Here is a 3724-nt window from a genome sequence, read left to right on the forward strand (position 1 = left end):
TTATTATTATTATTTTTGCAGAACCGGGGATTGAACTCAGGCCCTTGTGCTTTCCAGGGAAGTGCTTATTCCACTGAGCCATCTCCCCGGCCCGGGTTGATTATTTTTTAAAGATAAGCAAATATCTTTATGTTAATGTCTTGTAACACATTTATTGTGTTTTTGTGAAGCTGGAGAGCTAGCTCAGTGGACTAGAGCCTGCTCAGGCAAGCACACGGGCCGGGATTTGGTCCCTGGCACCACATGCTGTACTGGCCCTACTCCTGAGCATGCTGAGTAGGGACCCAGACCGGGTGTGCTGGTGCAGCCTGTAATCCCAGCTGAAAACACGAGGATCACTACAAGTCCGAGCTGCGTAGTGAGATCCTGTACCAAATATATTTAAAAAAAGTTGTTATTAAAAAGTCCCAGGTAAACTCACTGGTTTTAGTAATTATGGACAGTATATCCTTGACTTTTTCTATTAAGTTATTTATTATTTATTTTTTATTTATTTTTTTTTTCTATTAAGTTATTTGAAGGGGCATCATTTTGAGACCATAGCATTTTAATCAGAGATGCTAAAATAATGCTACAGCTGATATTTACATGCCTTTTTGAGAATCATAGCTATGTTAAAATACCCATCAGCCTGAATTTTCTACAGTGGTGGCATTTTTCTATGTCTGGCCTTACGTGGGTGAACGCCAAAAGGATACTGTCGTTTATTAAGAATTCTAAGTTAGAGTCTGACTCGAAGGATGTCTTGTTGCCACTGACAGGTAATTAGAAGTATAGCAACTACCCTTACGAATTTAGTAAAGACCAGGCCTCCATTTCTTGTAAAACTGTTCAAGAATTAAGATTAACTCAGAATAATCTAGTTTAGTATAGGAAATACCATCCTGTAATAAACTCTACTGTTACTTATTAAAATGAAAAGAGGAGGATAGGGCATGGTGGCTCATGCCTGTAATCCCAGCACTCGGGACACTGAGGCAAGAGGACCACTGCAAGTTGGAGGCCAGCCTGGGCTATAATGTTAGTTCAGCAGCAGCCTGGGCTACATAGTGAGACCCTGTCTAAAAAGGAAAGAAACAGGAAAGAATACAAGATACAGAATGGGTGTGTACATATACACACAGTTTAGTATAGGATTTCACTACTAAGATTGATGTGTGAGATTTTCATTAAACCACTGTCTTCTGCTAAATTAAATAGTAATTCTGAGTGTATATGAAGTACGGTTCTTAGACTGTCAGATGCCTATTAAAATTCAGTAAATCAAATAAATATTAAATCTGTTAGTTTTTTAAGCTTATTTAAAAAGTAACTGAAAAACTAATGTAACAGATACTTTGAATTACAAGTAGAAGATAAAGTAAAATTGGAGCTGTTTGAGGACTAGTGTAGCTTCAGATGCAAATGTCAGTTTTGCTTTCTGATTATTACTGAACAAGGAGGGTAACTGCTCGGCTTTTTGTGTTAGAATAACTCTTTTTCCCCATAATTTTATTGAGAAACAAATAGCAATGAGACAGTTTCAAACCAAATTGGTAGGACAGTTTCAATAATTAACACATTGTATGTGTTCTTCCTAGTGGTTATTTGCTGTACAAGATGCAGACATGATATCCTATTTACAAACACTATTAGACCAAATCCCTCTATTCATTAAGAGAACGTAACTATATATCTATCCTAACCATTTTGAATACACAGAAACAAAATGGACATTCATCTGTATCCTCTTTTGTTTAGTTCCATTATTTGAATATAATATGTGTGTTAACTTAGCAAAATATACTAAAAGAGTCCAGTAGTCCAGTCTTGGGTCTTCGGCTTGATTGGCAATGTCATTGTTGACCTGAGTCCCCTACAGCTCAATATAACACCATGGCTTTACTTCTTTTTTTTTTTTTAAATTTTATTTATTTGTGTGTGTGGCCAGCTCAGCCCACCAGGGGGCGGGCTGGCTGGCATGTGGTGCTGGGGGATTGAACCGCGGTCCCTGTGCCTTGCTAAACTTGTTCTAAGTAGGTGCTTTAGACCACTGAACCATCTCACCAGCCCAAGGACTGAGCTAGGTCCAGGCCCCCGTCTGAGCTAGGGCCAGGCCCCCGGCTTTACTTCTTATACTTTGTTTTTATACTTTTCTGCTGGATGGTTAAGACCAAGATGAAGCAGGACCTATGCAACAAGAGTTACAGCTTTTGGGTCTGAGAAGGTCAGTGAAATCCCCTCAGGACTTTTCCTGAGATCCTGTACCTCAGATTGTAGATCTTTTGTCAGTGTCAGCCATGTGGATGAGTCACGGTCATTGCTTGGCCAATGTGCTCTCTGTGGAAGCCTGAGAGAATGTTTTCTCTCTATGTGACTCTCCTTAGGCACACTCTACATCATCGATCACTTTCCTCTTTGGCCCCATAATCTTGATCAGAAAATTTAGGACACTACTAAGTTACGTGACATTACAGTACAAGTTCTCATATGTTCTGAGTCTTAATTGACCTTGGAAGGCGAGGGCCAGAACATTGGCTTTCCTTGAGGCCCTCCTTTTTCTCCAATTTTGGTCTGCAAACTTAGGTTATTAACCCTCCAGAAGAGAAGCTTATTGTTATTACCATACAACCTAGGCTGTTAAGCTTAACCTCACTGTCTGTCTGAATATCAAACATTTTAGGCATAACATGGAACAGGTATTTTTCTTTTTTTTTGGAACAGGTATTTTTCATCAAGTATTAATATGTTGAACTTTCATGTCCCTACAGAATATGATGAAAAAACATTTAAAAATTAAAATATCTTTTAAAAATAGGCATAAAGAATTATATAATTCTTATGTTTACATATCCAGAAATCTAACCATATACAGCCTTGAAGCAGGAAAGTCCCACAATATTCCTTTTCCTGTCTCCTGCCTTCATTCACCATCTGCTTCTTTTTGAACAGTCATCTACCCGAGAGACAGCACAGCAGCAACTGGCATGTCATGACAAGCAGCCCGTATTCAGAAGACCAGAATGGCAGGCACTCCAAGCGTGAAACTACTATTACAAATTGCCATCTTCAGTGCAGTTGCTTAGTTCACAGGTGTCAGTATATATAGTCAGGGTGAGAATCTTTCCAATTAACTGCTAGATTCAAAAATCTTTGGAAGATTCTCAGGATCACTGCCTTGTAAAGTAACTATTCTATCTCAGCATTTGATTTACTTTAAAAAATAAAGTAAATATTTAAATACAATTGAGTAGATAAGGCTAAATTTAATTTCCAAGAAGGTAAAGCATTCGTATTAGGAAATTTGAGAGACTCTAGTGATGACAACCTAATTAAAATCTTGAAATTAGTAAATTAGAAATTAGTGTTATGGGCTATGTACATGAAACCCAAAATGTTACAGTTTCACTGTATTTTATACCCAGTGAAAATTTGGTAATTTGGCACTGTAATTTATGTACTTTAAACTTCCTGTTTTATATACAGGATTATGACCTGTTGGGTGAAAAAATAATGTCCTGCGGTATGGATCACTCTCTTAAACTTTGGAGGATCAATTCAAAGAGAATGATGAATGCAATTAAAGAATCTTACGACTATAACCCAAATAAAACTAACAGGTAACAGCTGATATACTTTGCTGTGTTGTTGAATAGCTATATATTCAAGCCCTTAACGCTGAGTTTAGAAACCTTTTTTAAAGAGACACCTAAGGTTTTTTTTTTTAAATATTCTTTTTTTTTTT

At 37.4% G+C, this 3724-nt stretch overlaps 1 protein-coding gene across 5 annotated transcripts in view; it reads left to right on the forward strand.

Moving 5' to 3' along the window:
- Eed (embryonic ectoderm development) overlaps window positions 1-3724 on the forward strand; it is a 40316-nt gene that overhangs the window by 19239 nt on the left and 17353 nt on the right. For all 5 annotated transcript variants that reach the window (XM_004632569.3, XM_004632568.3, XM_023716721.1 and 2 more), the window contains one exon: window positions 3466-3599. In XM_004632569.3, the coding sequence (XP_004632626.1) occupies window positions 3466-3599 (134 nt within the window). The remainder of the gene's footprint in view (window positions 1-3465; window positions 3600-3724) is intronic.

Source organism: Octodon degus, unplaced genomic scaffold, assembly GCF_000260255.1.
Source record: "Octodon degus isolate 3935 unplaced genomic scaffold, OctDeg1.0 scaffold00049, whole genome shotgun sequence".
NCBI classification, from domain to species: domain Eukaryota; kingdom Metazoa; phylum Chordata; class Mammalia; order Rodentia; family Octodontidae; genus Octodon; species Octodon degus.